The following is a 25,685-nucleotide window of genomic DNA, read 5'->3' on the forward strand; positions in this document are numbered from 1 at the left end:
ACACCTTCAGCTCTAACATGACACACTTTTAATTACAGCCTCATTTCCCTCTTGTGGCTCAGCCCGCAGACGTTTGAGTGTTCCTCTGTCATAGAAGCTAAATCAGAGACAAACTTGAAGAGAAGAGCATGCATCAGTGTTTCTGTTTCAGGTCAGTCTTTGTTAAACTGGATAGCACAGCCCTGGCTCCCTCCACTCAGCCCTACACCTACATCTCACATGTTCATATCTAGAGTCTCTATTCTGGAGAGCTCTGGAAAAGAACACGCCAAGCTTAGTTTTGAGGGAAACCTCCCAGAATGCCTTGCACATTACTGGCAAGAAGGCTTCCAAAGCTATGACATGCACTAAAGTCCGGAGAGGCCCATCTGACTGTCCAAGGTACAGGGACCAGGTCTCAGACCAAAGCATTCCAGCAAAACAATAGAACAGCTGCTCCAGGACCTTGTTTTTCTGGACACTTAAATTTTTCAGCTCATGTCAAACTGGCACTACCTCTGTAAAACACTGACTTAATTTTGGACAGGTGTGATTTCTAAGTCTAAATTTAGCAAATAAAATCTTATACCATAGTAAAGCCTGTTTATTTCCTTTTAAATGGCGCCAAAGTTGTAAGGATCATGCCTTTATGGGATGAGCAGCAGAGCTGAGGATGTGGGATGGTCCAAACAGCTGATTCTGCTGTTGTTATTGACTCTTTGAGCTTCTGCTCCCCCAGGTGTTGACATTCAGGTGCCATGCACTGGATGTAGCTCACCCCCACACAACGGGGTTTATCCGAGACTACCTCCAGAATCTGGGAGTGGAGAGGATGGAATGTTCTGCCAGCAGTCCTGACCTTACCCCACTGAACACTTGTGGGATCAGCGTGGGCGTGCTGTTGGTGCCAGAGTGACCAACACAACCACACTGGCTGACTGGACACTAATGCTGGGGACCAGCATGGGGAGGAGGAGCCAGGCTGGTGGCCAGCATGAGGGGGAGGAGCCAGGCTGGTGACCAGCATGAAGGGGAGGAGCCAGTCTGGTGACCAGCATGAGGAGGAGGAGCCAGGCTGGTGGTCAGCATGAGGGGGAGGATACAGGCCGGTACCAGCATGAGGGGGAGGAGCCAGGCTGGTACCAGCATGTGGGAGGGGCCAGTCTGTTGACCACCAGATTTCAATCATCCAATCCACCAAACAAGAGTCAGGGGTAGAATCAGTTGTTTGGACCAACCCACATCCTCAGCTTTGCTGCTCAACCCACAAATACATGCTCCTTATAGATGTGGCTCCATTTAAAAGGAACTAGACTTTACAATGGTATAAGACTTTACTAGGAAGCATTGTTACAACAAATAATCCACCAAACACTCATTTACTTACTTTTCTGCTACTTTTATGTTTTTTATGAAAACAGAAACTGTGACTATGTTGCTTTTTTCACCTCTGTAGGTATAAAGTCTCACAAGTGTTTTTTAACGATGCTGTGATGATCAGAGTCCATTGTTCCAATTATACCTGAAGAATTTGGGGCTTCTGAGAAAACATGGAGAACTAAGACGACCCCTCACTCCACCTAAGCTTGAAATAATGAACCCTGACAGCAGACATGTAAAACCGAGTGTACACTGCGTGATTTTTGTCCAATTCAGCCACAGATTTTGAGTTGGACAACTCACGTTGATGTCAGGGCGACTTTCAGTCCGATCGGCATCGTTTGTCATGCTGTGTATAGGGCAGGGGTCATCAAGTCCATCTGCACAAGGGCCAGATTTAGTCTCAACAGAAACTCCGGGGGCTGGATTTTCAAATACACAAAAATTAAATGAACATTTTGGTCTGACTGAAATATTATTGCAGTTGTAGTTAGTCATTACCAGTGAGATCTATCCCTATCATCTAGAATGCAGCAGACCTGAAGACAGGATTGGATGGACTCCTGAAAATCCCAGAGAATGGGCCCTCCCTAACTGTCATTTAGCACCAATATTAACCCATTTGACACTTTTAACCCCTTTTTGATACTTGTTGCATCTTTAACCCAATTTTTGCATGATTTAAAACCCTTTTAAACCACATTTTCTGCACGTTTTATCCCCTTTGTGCCACTCTTTTATCCATTTTTGCCACCTGTCTTCTATTTTTGCCACTTTTTAATCCCTTTAATTACATTTTTTCAACAATTTTTGCAACTTTAAAAACATTTTTTCTCCACTTTTAACCCATTAACGATACTTTTTGCCCCTTTTTTCCTCATGTACCCAATTTTTGCACGATTTTAACCCCTTTTAAAACACTTTTCCTGCATGTTTTATCCCCTTTGTGCCACTCTTTTATCCATTTTTGGGCCCCTGGGCCGCCAGTTGATGATCAGTGGTATAAGGTGTACGGTGGCCAACCACGGCCCAACTATGGCTTGACAGTGTGGGTTGACATTCTGCCAAGACTTTCGCATAGTTGGCTTGAAATCACACAGTGACGGGGTAAATAAACGTTATCATTCTGGTATGGGAGCACAGGACCAGTCTGGCTATGAATCAGGACTCTCATCTGGGACCTTGGAGGGTCGTCCCATGGGAAGATTTCCCCACTGTCCCTCTGTTTAGGAGGCAAAGAGGACGCTCAAAAGCAGAGGTAGGGTCAAAGCCGGACATGAGGCTGAACAAGAAACAATGAAGATCTCAAAAATAAAAACTGATATTCAAAGAGTAAATAATAAAAGATGTTTTTGTGCTTTTATGATTATAGAAGGTCAGCAGGGAGCTGACATCTAAAGCTCTGACTTCAGGCAAAGGTCAGGTTTTGGCCTTTGTTTAATAAAAATCCCTGTCAGACCTTCTGCTGCAGATCTTAACGAGTGCATTTGTCTGATGACTAGATTTATACGAGTGCATTCACATTAACCCTCGCTCCCGTGTAATTTTTAGCTCCATCTGTCCTTGTACGTCCAATAAAACAATCATTTTCCAACATTTTTTTACTTTCCCTGCTTCAAACCTTTTCAACAACTTCAACCCTGACTACTAAAAAAAAACAAAACAAAAAAACTTAAATGTTACACCCTATTTTTCATGGTAAACAACACAAAAACACCATATTTTCCATATAAAATGGTGTCGAAAGTAAAAACTTTTAAAAATAAATACAGTTTTGGCCATGTCAATGATAAGTAGTTAAACTGATTTTGATGCATCCAAATTTTATTGGGAGTGCCAAATGCCATATTTTAGTTCCATCTGTCCTTGTTTGTCCATATTCTGGACATACAGGAAACTGTTAATAAAACACTCTTTTTCAATTTTTTTTAATTTTCACTGACTCATATCTTTTCAACAGCTTCAACCCTGACTGCTAAAAAAAATCAATCAATCAATAAATCAGTGTTACCCCCTTTTGATGCCAGTTATTGTACACTGTGCCTGTGACTTGGATTCAGTGAGATAGCGTCCATGCTAAACAGATGAGTCTATCGGAGCCAAAAACACGCCAGTTTTACCATCCTTTTCTCCAGCCTCCTCCTCTACCAAATCATATGTGAACAAATGCATTTGTTCATGTTAGGTTTATTTTATGTACTGGCATAAAAAATCAGAGGAAATATGTAGGATATGAATCACGAACACGTGCATTTCCACCTCTAACCAAAATGTGACCGCGATATGCTCATTACGCACATGTATAAATTTACTGCATATTTGAGATATGATATATTCTCTAGGGGTGACCTGGAAAAGTCGGCGATTTGACGATTTGATTTGGAGGAGTCTGATTCAACTATGAACCTCATAGTAGAATCAGTCTACACCCACTGTCCTGCGGTGCTGGGGTTGTTTATCACCTTAGACAGCAAGCACATGGCTAATTATGTATGCACGATGACGTCAAAGCAAATCTATCTCTCTGAGCATGCTCAGTACTGCTGGGGACTATGCAGGGAAAGTTTGACCGGAGCTTTCTCATAAAGCAGAATTTTAATCTCAGTGAGGTTTTCCTGGTTAACCAAAGGCTTAATATCATCAGCAGTATGGAGGATTTTATGTCATTGCTGTGAGTAACGGAGAGGCTGAAACACAGGGAACTGTAAATACCGATGTAGCAGCAGAGAGAGAGAGGCCTACGCCAGGCAGAGTTGTAGTGGACTTCAATAAACTACCTATGACCAATCCTCAGATAAAGTTGGATTGTAGTCAACGCAGAATCACATCATGCAGAATGGCATGGACCACTTGGAGCTGATAACGAAGGCTCCGTCTCTCTTCAGCGTAGCTGGTTGTTAAGGCTCGGGATGTCCTGGCTAATTAGCAGAAGTAGTCTTGGATAAGCCATTAATGAGAGGAGGACTGGACCGGACTATCTGCTGTGGAGCTTTTGTCTTTTCGGGACTAGTCCAAATAAACCAGGATGGTTGGATTTCCAGCTTTAGCAGAGGTTACAGTTATATCATCATGAGGACTGATATTAGCAGCTGACGGTAAGATTCATTATTCATCTGAAATGTAGAGTTCTAACGCAGTGTCCAGGTAACAGGGCACTTTTGTTATGAGCTTGGATGTGTCGTTGCTGTTGGTAGAGGATGGTATTTGACTGTTGTAAGCTGCAAAGTTATGATAGCGGCCAATGAGCTAACAGGCTAACGGTGCTAAAGTGAAGCTAACTGTCGTTGTTTATGAGTTTAACGTGAGCGTATATTGTGTAACTGACTGTGTGTGTAAGGAAAAGCGAAGCTTTCATCTGGATACTTTAAACACACAAAAAAATAAGAGAGCGATTTATGCGTTTTGCTGCTGTTAATGCAGTAAAATAATGGTAAAGCAAATGTTTGGTAGTTGATCTAAATGTCCTGAATTCTTGAGGACTGCCGGTCCGGGGACAAAAAAGTCTAGCAGAAACACTGCTCGACTTTTAGTCGACTATAGGCAAAATCTGATGAATCAGATTCGACTATGAAAATCTTTAGTCGTTGACATCCCTAATATTCTCTCCTATTAATGGAAAGGACCCGTGCATCCTCATGCATGTCCATCCACTTGCTATGAAGTGAGGGCAAAGTTGAAATTGTCCAAATGTCCCCCTTTCTTAGTCCCAGACAGCAGAACTCAGAGGTAACATTTCCGACTGTAAACACTCCACTTACGGCATGTCCAGCTGTAAACATAGATGCAGATTTGCACCCGAGCACACACGTAGGAGCAAACAAACTTTTCCTTACACATGTAGCCCACTCTCAGACATCCATATCTAGTGGCACCAATCGTTTCATTTAATTTTGATGATGTTTAGTGGATGAAATAGTGCTTCAAACACTCTGAGCCCATGGAAGAAATCCTGCATGTGCGTTGCTGAAGGGGTTCAAATGGTGCACTGGCACTATCTGCTGGATCACTGTGGAATGGTGAAATTTAGAGCCCTGGTGATCGAGTGACTGCATAGAAAAGGTTGCTATATGTTGTTTTGGTGCCATAGACACAAAGTCAAAAAATCTGTTTTTAATGGAAGTCTATTGTTCAGATTTATGACAAACAAGGATGGATGGAGCTATGTGGCATCAGTAGAGTTCTATGGGCAACACAAGTTTTTTTTTTTTAATATGAAGAAAAATAACAACTTTGGCCAAATTTGATGCCTCAATCTATAAAAATGTGACTATCAACTCGAAATAATGATGATAAAAATGATGAATGTCCTCAAAATGGACATAGTAGGATCCGAGGGTTAAAAGTCCAGATAATTAAGAACAGGATCAGCGCCCTGACCCGACCCTATACTGCTTAAATTCAACCACATTCACATGTCCACTGTCAGTGTTAGCGGCCGGCTGATGGACGCTCACTCACCTGCGGTGCGAGTTCCTGTTGCTATTGACATGACCCCGTCCAGAGCAGCCAGGAGTGGGGCACTTTAAAACATTTTCATACATGGCAAGGACTTTGACAGACAGGAAGAGGTGAGAGAGACAGCGAGGGTTAGGAGCAGACAGGAAAGTTACACAGAGATCTGCTACGGCGGAGAGGCATGCACGCACATGCACGGGTTACAGGACGGACGCTGACTGCAGCCAGGACGTGAAGATGGAGCGCTGCGTGTCAGAGAAGAAGAGTAATGAACCCTGCAGTGATTCAGTGTGAAAGGATTATGTGTCAGCAGCAGGAGTAGGAACAATAAAGAGCTGTAAATACAGCATCATCCTCAGAAGTTGAAGGTTCATTTCAGGTGTCAGGAAATGAGAGAAACATCCCTCCCAGTAGAAAAGTTTGAGCCCGAAATTGACACAGAAATCATCACGAAGTACTCAGTGTTTCTAGTCATGTCTGCTCCATGTAATCCTTTCCTGCTGGGGAAACACAAGTCTCATTTGCATTTTGATCACCGCGTTCATTTCATGAAATTTCATGAGACGAGAACATACTGGAAGCAAAAGTTTGTCGTGCGCTGTTAGGATCTGCTGATGACTTTGCAGATGGTGCAGGGACAACGTGTGAGGTGATGAATGCACGCTGCTTAATGACTGTGCATTAGAAGAAATGAAGACTGTAGAAAGGGAAGGTAAATGTGAGTAAATGCATTTTTATCTATGGTGATGTTTCAGTCTGGGGAAAGTTCAGCTTTCATTTTCCTTGCATGCAGAAATATTTGAGTTGGATACCAATAACATCTAATAAAGTTTATGTTTGTGATTAAACTATCTACAGAGATGGTAAAGATGATCGCTGGTTAATCGTGCACTTCTGTTAGATTTTAAATTTGCATTGCATCTTTATTAGGAATTCATTGAACTCCTCACTGATCCCACTACCGATCCTCTTCAGTTCTTTATCGGAAAGACTAAATGACCCATTTTTAACAGGACTGGTCTAAGCTGAGTCGAGTTTGAGTTAAAATGTTAAAAGGTCATATTCCATCTGTCAGATCTGTATTATATTAAGACCTTTCTACAGACATTTGAGTAAGCCTTCACGGGACTACTGAATACTAAAATCATTGCATCCTTTTATGTGATTATTGCACGGCCAGAAATTATGATCCGGATTACAATCTTTAAGACCTGTTTTTTTTTTTATGTGTTTATACTGTTTCTATTCCTCACACAGGCATGCATTTACTGCATATTTTAAGCTTCTTATTCCTGCACATAGACTTTATATATTTTTATATTCTTATTTTTGATTTCTGATAGCCTTGCTTGAGTTGTACTATTGTCTGACTCTTGTTTCTGCTCTCTGCCTTTAATAATGCCGCTCCTCTGAGTGGCAAAAAATGGGCTTAAAAACTGGCATTTAATTGCAAAGTGTCAAAAGGATAAAGTGTCAAAAATGTATGAGAAGTAACAAAAAGAAGTGTCAAAAATTGGCCTCAAAGCAGCAAACCACCCAAAAATGGGTGGGAAGTGATCAAAAGATGAGTAACAGGTGGCAAAAATGGTCCCAAAGTGACAAAAACGTGGCAAAAAATGGGTAAAAAGAGACTAAACTGGGCAAAAATCCTAAAAAAAGGTGGGGGGAATGGGCATAAAGTGGCATTTAATTGCTAGGTAATTTAATAGGCAAGAAGTGGCAAAAAAGGCACAAAAAGTTGCAAAAAGCAGGATAAAAGTGTCAAAAATAGGCTAAAAGGAGCAAACACTGGGAGAAAAGTGGCATAAAAGGGTAGAAAGTGATAAAAGTGGGTGCGAAGTGACCAAAAAAATGAGTTAAAGCTGGCAAAAATGGTCCCAAAGTGAAAAAACGTGTCAAAAAAAATGAGTGAATAGTGACTAAACGTGGCAAAAATCAGAAAATAAGTGGGAAAAATGGGCAAAAATTGGCATATATTGCAAAAACAGCTTAAATAGGCGAGGAGTTTAAAAAAAAGGCACAAAGGGGGAAAAACTTGCAAAAGGCAGGATAAAAGTGTCAAAAATAGGTGAGAAGTGGAAAAAAGAAGTGGCAAAAAATGGGCTAAAAGGAGCAAACACTGGGAGAAATGTGGCAAAAAAAATGGGCTAAAAGGAGCAAACACTGGGAGAAATGTGGCAAAAAAAATGGGCTAAAAGGAGCAAACACTGGGAGAAATGTGGCAAAAAAATGGGCTGAAAGGAGCAAACACTGGGAGAAAAGTGGCAAAAAAGGGCAGAAATTGGCAAAAATAGGTGGGAAGTGACCAAAAAAATGAGTTAAAGCTGGCAAAAAACTGACAAAAACTTGGCAAAAACTGAGTGCAAAGTGACTTATGTGGGCAAAAAGCATGAAAGAGTGGCAAAATGGGAAATAAGTGGGATTTAACAGCACAAGGCAGCGGTTTTAGCCTTGAACCCCCCCCCCCCCCCCAAAAGGTAGTTAGATTTGAATGTGATTAACTGTGCAGCACTAGGTGAGTTTGAGTTTGTTGTGTTTTCATGTCATTCTTTTGACAAAACTGTAAAAAGCAGAATTTATGAAAATATTTCTCATCTGTATTCTCACTGACTGCTCTAGAGTTTGATTCAAAGCTGGCCAAGACCTCCTCTGAACGCTCGGTTTCCAGAGAGCAGCTGCCGTGTTCACATGAAATCTATTGAAATGACCAGGGTCGGCGGGAGATGCTCCTTTCTTCTGGAACAAAATATTCCCAGCAGCCCAGGTGTGGCAGTCCCTGAAGTAAGATGTTTTATGTGAGGCATGTTGGGATGGTTCTGAGGTGTTATCATGCAGCACTTTTAGAAGGTTCTGGCAGCACAACAACTAAATAAAGCTTTTAGTTCATGCTGTTCATGTTCCATCAGCAGTGCAGACACCAAAACCAGACATGGAGCAGGTGAGACCATGACAACAGAAAGTAAAAAAAGGAAGCAAAGCAAACCTGCTCTCTATCATGCCAGAGCAAACACAAGACTGACTCTGAAAGTTAGACCGCATACACGGGTGCAGAACGGTTTTTTCATGATTGATTTGCAGAAGATGGAAGCGGTTGCTCCTCAGCCTCAGTCATCTTTGACACTAAAGATAAAGTTTTTCAGCATTTACCTTTAATTCTTCTCCTGAAAGCAGCAGGAGTATGAGCATGTCTCCACATATGTTCCTATTTAAACTACCTCTGAAATGTCTGTAGCTTTCACCCTGTCAAACCAAGAATCTATGCACAACTTCCAACCAAAACACAGATGTGAAGTCATGCAGAGTGATGCATGGTGGTGCATGGCTGACATGCATGACAGTGTCCACATTTCACAGCTGCACAGTTCGTCCAACAAGTCATTTCACGTCAGAATGTGATCACTGATGTTCACAGTTTAAATCGAGGAGGACCAGAACGTTAGGACGATTATATTTTGCAGAGAGAAATTTAGATCAGGCTTCCTGTGTTTTTAATACCAAAATGATATGATCTCCAGTAATTTAACAAAGTTAGTTAAATCTGCATCCCTAATCCTAAACAGATGTGTAGGACTAGGATTTAGGGTTAGGGTCAGGCAGGTGTAGACCTGGAACCTCCACCCTTGAAAGGATGAGTCAGATCAGTTTCTGCTCCACCATTATCAGAAGTCCCGCCCCCTCTTGATCTGATTGGTCAGTGAGGGAGGCGTGACACTGATGGGAACAGTGCTTTAGCTCTCAGCTGAGAGTAAGTTAGGGTTTAAATGCTGGACTACACTGATGCTACTTGGCTAAAACCACCACCTGTGGGGACACACCCTGAACTTTTTGAGGTGGGACTGCCTCAGGTGGATTCACCTCAAACGGTGTGCCAAGGCCAATGATGTGTCTTGGGGAGCTCCTATTTGAGGGCCAGTTTCCTTTCCTCCAGCTCTACTGAACTGAACCACATGACCTGGATCTCTAAGGACAGATGGATTTCCCGTCACAACGAGAGAGACAGGACAGACGTGAGCTGAGGAAACACGGGTAAGACCAGAGCTTAATGAGCTAAACCAGGACAGAACTGGACCGAACTACGCCTTTCTGAACCAAACATGAGTATTAGACAGCACTCATGTAGACAAAGTGTTTTTAATCCTGACTGCTGACGTTTCTCCGTGATTTTCTAAATTAGAACCGTTGGCATAGTCATAAACAGCTCAAACATGGCCTTTTTGGAAGTTTCTCTGCACAGAAGTCACAGCTTCCCCCTTAATTTTTTTCTTTGTCATTGTTTTTTATTGCCAGCATTTTTCTTTTGAACTGTTTCTTTGAGAATCTTGTGCAATACATGTGGGTTGCATTTTCTTCTTCTTAATTAGCAGCTCCATCTGTGCAGTTCTTGGAGTCCAAGACAAATTTCCCTAATGGAACGGTGAAGTGTATCGCATTGTTCCATACTGTACCGTACTGTATCATACCGTTTCGTATCATACCATTACGTATCATACCGTTTCGTATTGTATCGTACAGCATCACACACGTATCGTATCACACTATTTCGTATTGTTCTGTACCATATCATAACGTATTGCACTGTCTCATATCCTCCCGTACCATACCGCACCGTACTGCATCGTACCATATCATACCACACTGTACCGCATCACATCATACCGTATCGTATTGTACCATACTGTATCGTTTCCTACTATACCATACCGACCGTACTGTATCGCATTGTACCGTACCATATTGTTTCCTACCATACCATACTGTACCGTATCATACCATGCTGTACCACTCTGTACTGTACTGTACCATACTGTATCGTATCATACTGCATCCTATCGTAGCCTATTGTAACGTACCATATTGTATCATACCATACCATACCACATTGTATTGTATTGTACCGTATCCTTTCGTAACACATCCTATCGTGTTATATTGAATCGTATTGTACAGTATTGTATCGTTTCCTACCGTACCATACTGTATCCTATTGTATAGCATCCAATCGTATCATATCGTTTTGTATTGTACCGCACCATACCGTACCGTATCTCATCCTATTGTATCGTACGGTATCGTATCGTACCAGGACTCCTCCACTGCTGCATGATGTCGCCTTTAAAGAACTGATACAATAACAAATGAGGAACAAGCAGACTGCAACATCACCAATCAGATGGTACATAGTTTACATCACAAACACAAAGCCCTCCATATTTGTTTTACTTCTGAGAGTTTCTGTGAGATCTTTAGAGTTTGGAAACTCGACTGTGTGTGGAGATCTGTGCTCTCATAGCCTGGCAGAATTGTCCTAGGTTAAACATGCCTTTTTGTCTGATAAGTGACTTTTTAATTTACATTATCCTGTAAATTAGGCAGTTATTTTAAACAGGGGCATAATTCCATGACACAGAGCTGTAGTCACATGCTGTTCTAGCCTTTTCGTAACACCAGATTGACTAAATGGAAACTAAGTAGACCGGACATGCTGCCTCCCCATGGGTCTGACTGAAGGGTTGATGGACTGGGATGCTATGCTAACTGAAATGACTTGTTGGACTATGTAAAACTGTGCAGCGTGACATTAGGCAGTGGGACTCACTCTCAGGCGGGACCCTGTCTTTGTGGGGACACCCCGATAGGCTGCGGTGGTGAGGGTACAGACCCGTTACATGACCGGTTCCGTCACAACCCGGCGTCGGACATTTACTTTCCTTCTTCTCCCCCCTGGAAGAATCTGGAAAAGACAGAGAGAAATGGCAGAGAGGGTAAGAAGAAGACGCTATGGTGTGGACAGGAAGTGTCAGAGTGTGGGCACAGTTGGTTGTGTCCAAATGTCATCGACTGTGGCTCAGACTCTGAGCCACATTTGGCCCCTAGCCTGGTTCTTGATCCCTGTCTGCCAGGTTGTTTAGCAAGTCAAATAGGTCTTCTGTTGACTGAGAACATGCAGCAACCTCCAGTCCTGGGAACTGAGGCTAGTGTCCAAGAGTGAAAAAACTGCATTTCTTTGGGCGTCCACTGAGGCTGGCTACCTGACCAGGAGGTTTCATTAAAACCTGCATTCAAAAGGCCATTCAAAGAGAAGAAACAGACAGTCTGACAGGAACAAAGAGATCTGAATAGTTGTATATATTAGAGCTAAGATTTATGCAGACGGTCAACCTAAACTGCATACTCTCACGGCTAGTTTGACTGGAAGTTTGTTTAAAAACAGTCATTCCTAGGTGGGAAGCACCGTCGTTTGGCTTTAGAAAACCAGAAGTAAAATCTCTGAGACTGTAACCAGACGGTCTATGATTTAGGATTGGAATGCTATAGGCAGCTGTGTACAGGTGTGCTATGTTAATGAAAATTTACAACAGGAAAATGGCATGACCCATGAATGACAGTAAAGTCTATTAGATCTTTTAACCAAAGTCAGTGGCTTTAAAGTGGACGAATTACACTGATCATTGGTAAAAAAAAAAATGTATAGAAACTGTTACTGGCAATACTAGATCCTGAATTAACTTTGAAGAAGTCACTGGAAATGTTTATGTTGGAGACAAAATAATTATTCAAAAACCTAGAAGAAATCAGACAAAGAGCTCTGACATGCACAAAACATACTTCTGTAGCAGACTGAATAAGATTATCCTCCAGGATGTTCCTTTATTTTGACACATTCATTTTACTCGAGACCTTTATGAGCTTTTTTCTGAGAAGTATACCCACAGCCAGTGCTGCTGAGAAGCATCCCCATATCATGATGCTGCTGAGAAGCATCCCCACAGCACGATGCTGCTGAGAAGCATCCCCACAGCATGATGCTGCTGAGAAGCATCCCCACAGCATGATGCTGCTGAGAAGCATCCCCACAGCATGATGCTGCTGAGAAGCATCCCCACAGCACGATGCTGCTGAGAAGCATCCCCATATCATGATGCTGCTGAGAAGCATTCCCACAGCATGATGCTGCCACCAGCGTGCTCCACAGCGGGGATGGTGTGTGTGTGGTGATATCAGTGTTTGGCGTCTTGTCTGATGGTCTCAAAGCTCCATTCTGGTCTCATCAGACCAAAGAACTTTCTTCCTCTTGACCATGGAGTCTCCCACAGTCCTTCTGGTGAACTCTAGAAGTGGTGAAAACTATTTTATAGGCTCTGTAGGTCAAGGAATGTGTCTATGTTGGCAGGTTGGGCCATGAGAGCTAGCATGCATGGTTGTAACTGGGTTTAGGGATTTGCCTTTGGAAGGCATGAGCAAACTGGTCGTAAACGGGTGGCCCGGTGGTCATATCAGGCCCCCCAAAGCTTCCTGTTTGGCCCCTGAAAGATCACTGAATTCAGAAAAGGAGGAAAAGAAGATGTTGTGGTTTTAAGATTATCCTTTGGCTTTAAATGTCTGCAGCTGTTAAATTCACCCCATAAACAATTAACACTGAAATAGTTTTAGAATGACTTCACACTTACACTGTCTACTGTCTACTGTCATACTACTGTCACAGGAGTACACACTACTGTCATAATTAGTAGATATTTTAAAAAAGGGTTAAGCTTGGTAGAAGCTCAGCAAAAATGAGCAGATAAAGTGGGAAAAGGGGTTAGAGAGTAGCAAGAATGGGCAATAAGTGGCAAAATGGGGTGTGGAGTGGCAAAAAGGGACAAAATTGGCAGAAAAAGTGGCGAAAAGATGTTAAAATGTGGCGAAAATTGGTAAAAGAGCAAAAAAGGGGAAAAAGTATCAAAAACCTGTTACAAATGACAAAAATAGTGCTAAAAAATTGATGAAAAGGGGGAAAAAGTAGCAAGAAATGGATAAAAAGGGGACAAAGGGGGTAAAATGTGCATGAAAGTGGTTTAAATGGGTTAAAGAATGGCAAAGATTGGGTTAAAGAGGCAAAAAGTATCAAAAATTGGTTCAAAGTGGAAAAAACTGCTTTTAAAGTTGCAAAAATTTGTGAAAAAATGTCATGAAAAGGGGATAAAACATGGCAAAAAGAAAAGAAAAGTGTGAAAAATGGATAAAAGAGTGGTACAAAGGGGATAAAACGTGGAGGAAAAGTGGTTCAAAATGGTTAAAAAAAACTGTGTTAAAGAGGTAAGTGTCAAAAATGAGTTAATGCTGGTACTAAATCACTCAAATCTCAAATCTCAAATACTACTAAATTAATATTTCAACCAAAATATTTGTGTAATTTTTGTGCATTTGAAAGTCCGGCCCCCAGAGTTTGTGTCGTGTCTAAATCTGGCCCTGGTGCAGATGGACTTGATGAACCCTGCATGAGAATCTTTAGTTTACTCCAAATTGAAAATGATACGTGCTGCACCTGAGGCTGATAAATGACTGGGGGCGGGGCTTTAAAATTAAAGCTCAAAAGGATGGGACAGCTGGTGATGCCAACAGGAAGTCCTCTGTAGACCAGACCAGCTTCAGTAGTCCATGAAGTCCATATTTTGTGAGATTATCATGGATAAATAAAGTGAAATGAGTGAGTCTAAATATGAGGTCAAGGTTGGCTGGTCAGAGAATAAGCTCCACTCAGATTTTAGCCCTGAAATGTCCTGATTATAATGTAAGGCTTCCTGTTGACTAATAAAACTTCCTGTGGACTTATAAAAGCATCCTCTGCACTAATGAAGGCCATGTGAGCATGCTGTGTGTCTGATGCCTCCCTCTCAGCAGCGTTGGGGTTGTTTTTGAGTGGACTGGGAGAAGTAGGCCGCAGAAAGCGTCCCACAGATAGATTTGCTCTCCTAACGGGCCGTGCAGATTGCCATTACTCATGCCTGACAAGCCGGCCGTCTGATGTTCCCACACCGGCCTATTTTAACAACATAAGCTGCTGTCAGAGAAGAACCGTGCTCCTGCAGAAAAATAAAGACGGTGTTGGTCCTGAAAGCAGAAAATGAGCGGCCATTATCTTGGCAGCAGACACGCACACCGTCTCTGAAATAACACGCCGTGATTTCAATACATTTAAAGAGCCTAAATGTCAGAAAACTCATTCAGCCCAACAGTGTGCAGAAACATGTTTGAAGCAGAGAGAGAGAGAAAGTTTAAAGTTGAAGTTGTGTGTTTTCACTGCCTCCGGCTGCTGCAGTGTTCAGGGTTAGAATAAGTCAGGAAAACAGGATAACGTCCTCCCTGCTGACCTGGGGTCATGGTCAAGGAGTTAAAGCTGATTCAGGTCAAAAGTGAGGCAAAGAGGTGATGTGAAGTTGGCAGAAATCAGTGAAAGAAACATGATCGAATGACAAATTTGAAGATACAGCTCAAATATTTTATATTTTGGGTGGAGAACAAATCCTTTTCTTGTATTTATCATCTTATTTGGGAGGATTTATTCTTGTTATTACTGTTTAGAAATTTCACTACAAAATTAAAGACAAGCAGCTCTTTATAATCACTAAACGGTGCTTTCAAACCTTTGCGTCTGATCCTGACTGATAAATGAATTAAGGTATTTTATGATGTTGACTTTTACATTTAGGATCTAGATGAGTGCTGCACTTTGACACCAGTACATCCTAAAACCATGACCTGCAGCTACGACACAGCTTCATAGGAATTTTTCTGTCAAATGCGCTCTTTAACACTGCTGAACATAAAGAAATATGCAGGACTGCATGTACAAAATGACTCAAACCACCTCTGACAGCAGTCACATTTTTTTAGAAGATTGTGCTAAAGACACTACAAGAAAAATGTTTTGATTATGGGTCAGATTTATGGAGGACCTAAATCAAAATCAAAATCAAAAATAAATAAATAAATAAACAAACAAAAAGAAAAAGAAAAAGAAAAAGAAAAAAGAAAATTCAAAAATTAATTACGAAAGATAAATATAAATGGAAATAAATACAAAAATAAAAAATACAATTCAAAAATTAAATATTAATAAATAAGTAAAAGTGGAAATAAATACAACACTAAAAAATACAATTTAAAAATTAAATATAAATGAATAAATAAAAGTGGAAATAAATACAAAAATTAATGTATAAATAAAATAAAATAACAATAATGAAATAAACAGATTTGTAACCAGATATCAATATCCACAGACTAGGAAACAGTTTGGATCTCCGTCCAGTCCAGATATTTCCGATTTAAGCAGATAGTCCGTTGTTTTCCTGTTTTCGCCGTTCCTCACAGACTTCTGTGTTTCCATGACATGTCGATCTCTGCACTTACATGTCGAGCAACCAATAGGCGAACAGTTTAACCCACCACACAGGACTGCCCCCTTATTTGAACAACATTTCCTGCTGCATTTCATGCTGACAGTGTCTGCAGTATGAAATAAAAAATGTGACAGCAGAGCACTTTTATTTATTGATTGATATTTAATTCTATTTATATATTAATTTTTGTATTTATTTCCACTTTTATTTATTTATTTATATTTAATTTTTGAATCTTCTTGTTTATTTTTGCATTCATTTCCATTTATATTTATTTTTGTATTTAATTTTTTAATTTTCTTTTTTGAACTTTTATTTTTATTTTTCCTTTTATTTATTTATTTATTTATTATTTTGACAGGTTTGGTCCTTCATACAGATTATCCGATGGTTCTAAAGATTATCGCGTGGTGAGGAGTGTTTTAAGAGTGACCTTTCCCTCTCTGAAGACAACAGGAGCCAATCAGGCGAGGGATATTAGACATGTTCAGTATTTATGATCAGAAATCCCGAGGACAGTGGAGCAGGCGTGAGCAGGATTAAGTGGAACTGTAGCCAATCAGACAGGAAGCACAACAAACCCCGCCTCCACAGATGGAGAAGCATTTAGCTAGATGGATGCCAGAGATGGAGAAGCAAGTAAACATGAGCGTTTCTACATCATGCTCTGTAAAACTGACCACAGAGGGTTTAAAAGAACTTGCTCCCTCCCCCTCAGTGCCAGATGTCCTTGATTTAGGTCTGATTTTTCAGGAATGGATAAAAGACAGTGGAAAAACCTGTAGTAAGAGAGAGTGGGGAATGACATGCAGGAAAGGAGCCACTGGCCAGATTTGAACAGAGCCATCCCCCCGCTGGACTACAGCCTCTGTGGAGCATGCAGCCTGGGTTCTGTCCTGCAGCACTGAATCTATTTAAAATAAAAAACTGCAGAGAATTCCCCTTCCACTGCAGGCATGACCATCACTTTAGATCACTCTTCACTCATGCTGAGCTGTCTGTCAGGACTCTAAGGAGCAGTGCTGGACTTGTTTTCCATCACTGTGAGAGCAAGAGGACACTCCAGTGAGTAGCATTGGGAGTAGCTGCTGGCCCGTTATGGCAGCTTAGCTAAAACAACAGTTAAAACACTATTAATGCATTTTAAAACCTGTTTGTGTTCATTTTAGACCTGAACTGTATCAGGATGAATGCACACACGCTGACAGCCCTATCACGGATGCATTTGGATCATGCGCTGTGAACATGATGGATGTAAAGCTGCAGCCTGAATGAAAGGACTAAATCTGCCTGTGGAAGTCCAGACACTAATAAAAACAGTCCTGACATAGAATTCCCTCCCAGTCTGTCCTTCTAATGTGAATTATCTGAATGTTAAAGCACATGGATGATAAAATAGTGGATGCTCAGTACTTATTTAGATGTTTTTCTCCAAATGGAGCAGCGTTGCTGACCTTCTCTTCTATAAATGTAGCTCATAGGTGTTATTTTTCAGCAGACTTTTCCAGAAGAGTCCACACAGCAGCTCTATAGTCTTACAACTTAGCTGCACACAGATCAATACTGACACGGCGTGGGTCAGTGTGTGGGTTTTAGCTGCCTACCTTTAGGGTAGTACGCCCTCTTTAACCCGTCGTGGTGCATCCTGGACTTGCGCTCCTCGGCGGCGCTGCTCAGCCTCGGGCTGTGCTCGCCATGGCTGCGATGGTGATGATGATGATCCCGGCGAGGAAACGTGTGCTCTGAGGCCATGCGGTCCCTCATGACCTTGGCCCTCTCCGATTCCAGGGCGATGGCCTTCTCCAGCAGCGACAGGTTTCCTTTAGCCATGTCGAAGGTCTCGTCTGAGCGATCGGACGCCACAGACGTGGTGTCCTCGTCGCCCTCCTGGCTGCAGCTGGTCGGATAACCTCTGGACGCCGGGCTCAGCTGCTCCTCCAGCTTCATAAGGTTAGCCATGTCTGAGTAGCTGCGCTCCAGAGACCTGGGCTCTCCCTGGGCATCCTGATGACAGCTGTCGTACCTGGCAGGTGAGAAGGACAAGAAATGACCACTGTGACCGGCACATTCATGACGGTCCTGTTTTTAAAGGACCCAAATCTTTATTGAGACCACAGACATTGTTGTTTATTGTGAATAAAGGCCTGTACTCCAGCACAGAGGGATGGAAGAATCTGCTCTTCAACAGTCTGGACTATCGTCTGAAACTGTGTGAGCAGATTTCTCACACACAATAAAACTTACTTAGTTCTATTAAATCCATTCCTGGCCCTCTGGCACACACATCTGATCCACCCCACCTCTACTGGTATCAAAGATATGACTAAGAAAATAATGGCCGACTAGTCTCTCCTAAGTTTAAAGCAGTGATACTCAACGTGTGGCTGTTTATTATCTAAATATTTCATATTATTCCCCCAGAAAACCCTAAAAAAGGAAACTTTGACCTCAGAAATTATACACTGCGATTCATACTAATCAGCTTGTTACAGTTGGCTTTAACCCTTCTGCCCTCCTCAAATTTACTACCCTTTGGACACCTTTGAGGCAAAAATGTACACGTACAGAAAAATTGCCATTAAATCAGCATACATCAATATTTTTTTTTCATTTTTTTTTTCATAAATCTCTTAAACAACTTCAGACCTGCTCAAAACTACCAAACATTCAATAATTTTCAAGAGTATGAGTATGGGTGTGTGTGTGGGTGTGTGTGTGAGAGTGTGTGTTTGAATCTGTAAGCATGCACTGATCATTTCAGGGGTGAGGAAGGGGGCATCCATAACTTAGATTGTGAGATGTTCTGCCTTTTTTGAAACTTTTAGAACGACTTTTGAGCTTGGGCTTGGCACTCCACTGATGGTCTACATTGATGAGAGCTGCAGCTTTCCCTTCCAACTAAGTCTTTATTTACATGCTTCATAATCTTCTTCTCTCATTTTTTGTTCATTTCCATGGCAACGTTACAACGCCACTTACAGGCTTGGTATATATCTCACAGCGTTTTCAGTCGTTTTCCGTGCTTACACAGACATCCCCTGAAACCTTTATAAAACGAAACTGAAATCGTTTTGGTCTCTGTGTGGACAAGGTCTAAGGATCCTGCTCATTCTTACAGTGAGTGGACAGCTTAGAAGGAGCAGGTCTGGTCTACATCCCATGGCTCATCTCCATTTACCGTTAGGGAAGCAGCCCGGTGCAGATACTCACCAACAACTGTTTTAGTTTTGAGTACAGCAAAGGCGGGAGGCCAGGCCACATGAAACACACCCTTTAAAGATGCCCCTTTTTTCACCCCTGAAATGATCAGTGCATGCTTACAGATTCACACACACTCTCTCTCTCTCACACACACAGACAAACACACACACACCCATACTCACAAACATAAAAACTCTCCATAATATAACGGGCAAAAATACCAGAATGTGGTGCATGGTCCTACAATGAGTAAATGGTTGAATCTGGTGGAATACAGTAAAAATGTCAAATTTCATTCGAATTCTTCACATTGAAATGCTGACATGAAAGAATGCATGATTTTATACTGCAATGACAGTGAGATTAAAAAACCTGGTTTTAATGGAAGTCAATGGGGGCATTTTAGCCTCGAAGGTGTCCAGAGGGTATTTCTGACATTACGTAAAAATATTAATGCAATCACATCAGTTTAGTTGCTAATCTTTGACCCATCCAAGACTCTCATCACCCCAAAGCCCCATCTTTAAACTATTATATGGAAAATAATCCACTTTTTGTGTGTAGTAAAAAATAAAATATTTCAAATAATCAAACTGGCATTAAAGGGTTAAAATTCTGAGAATGACTGAATATTTGGTAGATTTGAGTAGCTCTGAAGTTGTTAAAGAGATTCATGAAAAACAAAAACAGAAAAAATGTTGATGTATGTTGATTTAATAGCAGTTTTTTTGTACGTGTACATTTTTGCCTGGAAGGTGTCCAGAGGGTAGAAAATTCACCGAGAGAGTCTGAATGACATTTAAGAGTAAAACATGCTGGATTTCAAAAATTTAACTAGAAAGAAAAGTTCCTGTAAAAATTCATGCCACAAGCTGTAAAATTGACAAAATGATCACAAATTTTTTTTAAAAAGTCGCGAAAAAATGGCCAAAAATGGTCGAGGAGGGCACAAGGGCTGTCACCCTTATTTTTTTGTCTGTATATTTCCATTGCCATTATTTGCAATTTTTTGCTCTTTTTTCAGTTTTGTGCCACTTTTAATCAATTTTTACTCCTTTAAGCCCACTTTTGCCGCTTCTTTGCCACGTCTTCTTGCAACTTTTATCCCATTTTTGCCTTTTTCACCAGGTTTTACCTCTTCTATTCTACTTATTGCCTTTTCTGCCCATTTAAGATGCCTTTCGATGCCACTTTTTCCCATTTTTTGCCCCTCTTTGCTGTTTTTTGCCAATTAATTCCCACCTTTTTTTGTTTTAGCTCATTTTAGTCACTTTCACTCATTTTCTACCACATTTTTGGCCCCTTTTCTCTCAGTTTTTGCCATGCCATACATACATTTTACCCATTTTTTGCCACCTCTCACCCAGTTTTGGCCATTATTGCCACCTTTAATGTATTCTTAGTGCCACTTCAACCCTTCTTCACCACTTGCTCATGTCATCATCATGAGCAGTACTCCGGCCCTCCCCCCAAGAACCCCAGACCCCGTAGACAAAAATGTTTAAGGATAGGAATAACAGATTAAATGCTTCTACCTGCTCAGGTGATGTACCAGCTGCTGCTCTGTTGGGTTTTGGAGGTGGTGGTGGAGGGCGTGCTGGGTGTGCTGGGCGTGCTGGGCGTGCTGGGAGGGCCGATCAGACGTCTGTGTTTCGCTCAGTTTACGTGCCAAATCGAAGCACTGATTCCTCAGACACTCCAGGCTGCTGAGACACACCTCCTCCTCGCTCTCGTCCGCCTGAACCCTGATCCTCCCGTTAGCGTGGCTGCCATCGTCCACCATGGTGCCTTCTGGGTAGCCATCCTCAGGCAGCATGGCGCCGTGACCCTGCGCCAGGAGCTTCAGGGAATCTACCGTCTCCCTGACCACATCGCTGTCCAGATCCACGCTCAGCTCACCCTTCCTGTCGCCCTGGTCGCTGCCGTCGTCATCGTCGTCGTCGTCGTCTTCTCCCGCGCTGTTAGAAGAGTTGCTGTTCATCTCTGACTCCGTCATGGCCTGGTAAGCGGCGTCTTCTGCGATCTTTCCCAGGTTGAGGAGCGACTTGGCGACCAGCTCGTCGTAGTTCTCGTACTCCTCTCCGGTGGCGTTTCCGGCTCCGATGGTGCAGCTGTTGTTGTTGTTGTCGTCCTTCTGGATGGGAAGGAGCTTTGATTGTCCACTGGGTTTGTAGTGGTTCTCTACTGAGAGGAGACACAAACAAATCCCTCAGGATTCACAGAAAATCTCAGAGCCCATCTCCCATCACAGCCAGGAACAATCAGCATACTTCCACGCTGGAATATCAACAACATAAACAGCAGGAAATTGGTCAAAAATAGGAGGAAATGGGTACATTTTGTAGATAATAAACCATCTGTTCATTTGTAGAATAAAGTCCTGCAGATGAAAAGGAAATGAAGCTCTTGCAGCCTCAGATATACTGAGTAATGCTGATGAGTCCAGATTCTCCTTCTTATATCTCTGAATACATCAGACACATCCCTCCCAATTATGATCCTCTGTTTACTCACAAAAACACACAACCCAGAGCCCAGCCCAGCCCGGCAGAGCTGCATGCAGCCCGGCGCTTGATTTTGGGGACAGAGACGACGAATGAGAGCGCAGGAACTGAAGGAGGGAGGCGTGCGAGGTGCTCCGATTCAGGAGCCATAAATATTCTCAGGAGGAGCAGCCGAGGCGGAGCGCATGTGACACGTCCGTCGAGACGAGGAGGAGGAGGAGGAGGAGGAGGGAGGGGGGAGTTAATAACTCAGCAGAGCTCTTCTACCGATTATTCGTGAGGCGCTGTCAGAAGCGATTGAGGACACGGGTGCTGTTGAGGAGGGGCGATCGAGGGAAATTTTGTTGGGGAGAGAGTGCAGAGCATCTGGTCTACCAGAGATCCTGCTCAGCATCCTTCAGTCCTCCAGACTTAGTGCAGGCCCTGCAAACCAAGAGTGTCCCCCAAAATGACCCAAAACAGGGTCTGAATGAGTCATTCTACAGCATCATCACTGAACCGACTCGACTTATAAAGCAGGAATTTAAACTCTGATCCTGTAAAAACACTTTCAGTACATAGAGGAGTGTCCAAACCAGAAAGACCAAGTCCAATGCCTTTAAATTGATTTGATCTGATTATTCAGAAACACTCCATGCTGACAGAGAGCTTCATATGGCACAAGGTCAGGGGTCACAGCGCTGTGTGAGGCTTTTTTAATTCAGTCTCTGCCTTTGAGACTTTGTCACACTATCTTCCATGTTCCATGGTTGATATCCACATCATGTACGTGTTAAATGTGAGGTTTCAATGCAATAGAGCAGGGGTGGTCAAAGTGTGTGAGAGTGAGCCTCCCCTAAGAGAAAATTATTCATTGGGTGGACCCACACCCACATAAAGATTCAGATTTTTAAAAAAAAGCAACCATATTTTCAAACATTTATGTCTAATTTTAAATATTTTTAACATTTTTATATCTTTGATATTTTGGTCTGCAAATGTTCTTAAACATCCGTCTTTACCAGGTCATCAGTTATTTGGTTTCAGTCATGAATTTATTGCCAATACTACCTGATTATTCTGCTCTGACTCAACCAAAGAGCCAAACTGTTGAAAAACACCTCTGCAAGAGCCACAATCTAAGAGGTGAAGCAAAAACAGCTGAAAGTAGTGATAAAAATAAGTTAAAGATGGCAAAAATGGTCAAAAAGCAGCAAAAAATGGGTGAAAATGGGCAAAAATTGGGGTAAAAAGTGAAAAAAGATGGATGAGAAATGACAAAAAAATGAGTAACAGGTGGCAAAAAAGGCAGAAAAATTGAGTAAAAATTGATTTAAAAAAAAGCAGTCAAGAGTGGAAAAATGGGCAGAAAGTAGGAAAAAAGTGGTATTTAACAACAAAAGAATGATAAATGGGTGAAAAATGGCCAAAAAAAACTGAAAAATGGCAAAAATTGGGAAAAAAAGTGTCAAATAGAAGTGGCAAAAATGTGCAAAAAGTAGGAAACAAAGTGGTATGTAATGACAAAAGGATGCTTAAATGGGCGAAAAGTGTCAATAAAAGGTATAAAGGATCAAAAAGTTTCCCTTTTTTAAGGTTTTCTGGGGGAATAATATTTAAAATGAAGACATCAAAGAGCCACTAATAATCACACGATGAGTATCACTGCCTTAAAGTTACTATCAGTCTATTCATTTAGCTCCATGCAGCAGCAGTTAGCAAAGAAAATCACTATTTTTTTTCTTAGTTTATGGTTCCGCGCCTCCCCTGAAGTTCTGTGGTGCCCCCCAGGGGAGGCCCGCCTCACACTTTGAAAACCGCTGCTATAGAGGACGGAGAGAGAACAAGTGAAAGAGAAGGAAGCAGCAGACACTGATCTGAATCATCAGTCGCCATCTAAATGACTTGGACTGATGAGATAAAACGTAAAAACGTGACTAAAATAAGATAAAATTAAAGTTTGGAATGACATGATATCCAGTTAATGTTTTACATGTGAACATTTCAGACAGAAAAACTGACTTAGTTTGCAACGACCTTCATTACTTTGTGCTTAAATAGCTAAATAATTTAACGGTTTTCCAGTTCAGGGACCATTGAGCTCCGCCTCTGCTGTTTGCAGATGATGTGGTTCTGCTCGCTCCCTCAGCTGAAGCAGTCGAGATGAGGGTCAGCACCTCCGAGTCAGAGACCGTGGTCCTCTGCTGGACAATGGTGGATTGCGAGCCTCTGCCTCAGGTGAGGGAGTTCAGGTATCTTAGGGTCTTGTTTATGAGTGAGGGTAAGGAGTGCCAGATTGACAGGCGGATTGGTGCAGCCTCAGCAGTCGGAGGGAGAGGGAGCAGAGCTGGAGTGCAAAGCTCGCCATTTACCGGTTGATCTACCCGCCAACCCTCACCTGTGGTCAAGAACTCTAATGACTGAAAGAATGAGAACCTTGGAGATAAAGTGAGGAGTTCAGACATTTGGGGGAAACCGGGAGTAGGGTCGCTCCGTTGCACTGAAAGTTGGTTCAGGCATCTGATCAGGATGCCTCCTGGTCGCCTCCATTTGGAGGTCTTTCAGGCACGCCTAGCAGGAGGAGACCTCGGAGAGGACCCAGGATGCGCTGATAGGATTATACATCCTGTCTGGTTTGGGATTCCCCAGGAGGAGTTGGAAAGTGTCACTGGTAGGGCTGGACAATTAATCCAAAATCAGATTACACTGCAATAGGAGCTGCTGCAATTTTCAAAGGGTGCGATCTTTCTTTGACCTGAAATTTGTGTCAGAAAAGCATTTTCAAACTTTTTTTTGCAGCACAGATGTTATGCGTGGCACATCATGCAATCATTCAGGTGCCTTTTTTCAAATAAAAACAAAATCCTACCTTCTCTATAAGAATGACAAAAACCCTTCAATGCAAGAATTCATATGAAATTTGCAATAGGAGTCAAAATCATCAGAATTAGACACTTTTAAAGAATGGTTCAGCTGCTGTTTAGGAATAAAAGAAATATCAAATCACAATACTGGGGAAAAAAATCACAATTAGATTATTGTCAAAATCGTCCATCCCTAGTCGCTCCGTAGTCGCTGGGGTCAGAGATGTCTAGGTTGACCTGCTGAACCTGCTACCACCGTGACCCCGCCCCCAGATAAGAGGAAGATGATGGATAAATTTTACATGAATAAAATGTGAGTGCTTAAGAAAGAAAAGTATTTATCAGAAACTTTTCAGAGGGAAAATGATCCTCATTCTAAACCAGGGGAGTCAAACTCAAGGCCCGGGGGCCGAATCCGGCCGCGGAACAGTTAAATCTGGCCCCCAAGATGATCTGATATTTCTGTTCTAACTGTCCCATCAGTATGAGGTCTGCAGATTTCCTCAGGTATAGAAATGTCAACTTATCCTGATGATTTAAGATTTCCTTGTTATGTCAGAAAATCTGAAAAAGGAGAAAAAATATTTAGATAAGAAGTCAGGAATGTGGGAAAAGAAATTAATCTGTGTTTTAATTTCAGATTTTCAATTTAGCATCTCACAGTCAGGACTCCAACTTGAATTTTGACTTTTAATTTCATACTTTGAGCATTTCAACTCATAATTTTGACTTCTTATATAATATTTTGAGCTTTAAATTCATAATTCTAATTTTCAAGTGATATTATGACCTTTTTAACCAGTTATTTTGTATTTTACCTCATATTGCGAAAATGTTGATTGATGTGCACTGTCCCAATCAAATAAGAAAATAAATAATAAATACAATATTTCTAACTCCAAATTTTGACTTCATAATCCCATAGTTTCCCAAAATCCCACAATCTAAAAATTTAAATCATATTTTTTGACTTTTAATTTCATGATTACAATTTTTTTTTCCTATCTGAAGCTTCTAAACTCATGATTTTGACTTTTGGTTTGTCAGTTTTCCTTTCTACCTCGGTCCTTGTATATCTGTAACCTTCATTTCTGATGTTAAGGTGACATAAACCAAATATTTTTCTATTTTATTTTAGTATCATTATCATTCTCCTTTAA

General features: G+C 41.6%; 1 protein-coding gene across 1 annotated transcript in view; it reads right to left on the minus strand.

The window, feature by feature from the left end:
• myt1la (myelin transcription factor 1-like, a) overlaps nucleotides 1–25,685 on the minus strand; it is a 155,530-nt gene that overhangs the window by 42,043 nt on the left and 87,802 nt on the right. The window contains exons 8-11 of the mRNA XM_041804476.1: nucleotides 20,714–21,362; nucleotides 17,582–18,000; nucleotides 11,411–11,545; nucleotides 5,818–5,908 (exon numbers count right to left, since the gene is read on the minus strand). Of these exons, the coding sequence (XP_041660410.1) occupies nucleotides 5,818–5,908; nucleotides 11,411–11,545; nucleotides 17,582–18,000; nucleotides 20,714–21,362 (1,294 nt within the window). The remainder of the gene's footprint in view (nucleotides 1–5,817; nucleotides 5,909–11,410; nucleotides 11,546–17,581; nucleotides 18,001–20,713; nucleotides 21,363–25,685) is intronic.

Source organism: Cheilinus undulatus, linkage group 14 (assembly GCF_018320785.1).
Source record: "Cheilinus undulatus linkage group 14, ASM1832078v1, whole genome shotgun sequence".
Lineage (NCBI taxonomy): Eukaryota > Metazoa > Chordata > Actinopteri > Labriformes > Labridae > Cheilinus > Cheilinus undulatus.